Source organism: Rhinatrema bivittatum, chromosome 13 (assembly GCF_901001135.1).
Source record: "Rhinatrema bivittatum chromosome 13, aRhiBiv1.1, whole genome shotgun sequence".
Lineage (NCBI taxonomy): Eukaryota > Metazoa > Chordata > Amphibia > Gymnophiona > Rhinatrematidae > Rhinatrema > Rhinatrema bivittatum.
Window position 1 is genome coordinate 2,050,120 of NC_042627.1, and position 1,495 is coordinate 2,051,614.

A 1,495-nucleotide genomic window follows, 5' to 3' on the forward strand; every position below is an offset into this window, starting at 1 on the left:
GGGGAAAGTGGAACATTTCTTTGGGGCAGGAGTATCCCCACTCACTCCTGCCTTGCTGCTCCTCTGATAAAAATGGCTTCAGTTGACCTGAGGATTTCCTTTGCCCTGCAGGTGTGAAATATTCAGTGAGCATTTGGCCACTCTGGGGTAGGAAGGAAGAGGCAATTGTCAAGCAGGGAACTCTGACTGCATTGGTCATTATTAAGATAACCTTTATGTGGATATTCAGTTCCGCTATTTTAGATAGTTATACTAAAGGAATTCAGCTCCTTATAAATATATTTTATGCTTTGAGTCTTCTCAGTGCTGCTTTTACCTCCTTGTTCCTGAGGCTGTAGATGAGGGGATTTAACATGGGAATCACCTGAGTATAAACCACCGAGACCACCCTGTCCTGCTCCAGCGAATAACTGGAAGTAGGGCGCAGATACATGAAGATTATTGTCCCGTAGAATAAAATAACACAGACAAAGTGGGAGGCACAGGTGGAAAAGGCTTTGCGTCTGCCTTCTGCAGAGCGGATCCTGAAGATGGAGGACAGAATGTAAATGTATGAGACAGAGATGACCAGAACCGCAGAGAATGTCACAGAAGCTGCAAACGTTGGAAGCACAATTTCATTGATGTACGTGTTGGTACAGGAGAGCTTCAGCAGTGGTGGGATGTCACAGAAGAAATGGTCGATCTCATGAGATCCACAGAATGACAATCTAAAGGTGGAGCCTGTCTGTAATAAGGAATATAAAAACCCCCCAATATAGGAAGAAGCAATCATCTGGATACAAACTATCTTGGTCATAATGACAGCATAATGCAATGGTTTACATATTGCTACATAACGATCATAGGCCATCACGGCCAGCAGAATGCACTCTGTACATGCCAAAGCTACAAAAAAATACAGTTGAGTTGCACACCCAAGGTATGAAATGCTTGTATCTTCTGAAAGAAAATCAACCAGCATTTTTGGGGCAGTGACTGATGAATACCAGAGATCAATGAAGGCCAAGTTACCAAGGAAAAAGTACATGGGGGTGTGAAGGCGTGATTCAATCTTGATCACAAGGAAAATGCCAAGATTTCCCAGCAGTGTAATCAAATACATCACTAGAAACCCGACAAATAGCACCATCTGCTGCTGTGGAGATGAAGTGAATCCTAAGAGAAGGAACTCTCTCAATAAGGTAAAATTCCCCTCCGCCATTCAGTCAGAGTGAAACCTGAGAAATACAAAACAAAATAGAAAATACATGACAAAAGGTAAATAGAGTTGAAAAGTTTGTGTAAGAATCTGAAAGCTGTGGGCAATTTATTTCAAATACATGTGCAATTAGTTGGACACTAGATGGCTTGATAACTTTGTGTTTGTATTTTTTTTAATCTTCCTACAATGTGATGAAAATTAAACATGCTAGAGCAAGTGGCGAATTACTAGAAACTTTAGAAGTCTATTTCTGTAAGTTGCTACCATGCAGCAACATGCGTTTAATGCTAA

General features: G+C 41.2%; 1 protein-coding gene across 1 annotated transcript; it reads right to left on the minus strand.

Annotated features, from left to right (window-relative positions):
- Positions 1-283: 283 nt before the first annotated feature.
- On the minus strand, positions 284-1,204 carry LOC115075430 (olfactory receptor 1019-like). The gene has a single exon (XM_029575786.1). It carries the CDS (start codon positions 1,202-1,204, stop codon positions 284-286), a length of 921 nt encoding a protein of 306 aa, XP_029431646.1.
- Positions 1,205-1,495: the final 291 nt, after the last annotated feature.

Bases quoted from the DNA above. Each gene is read 5' to 3' on its own strand.
- LOC115075430 (XM_029575786.1), bottom strand. From the start codon at position 1,204: ATGGCGGAGGGGAATTTTACCTTATTGAGAGAGTTCCTTCTCTTAGGA.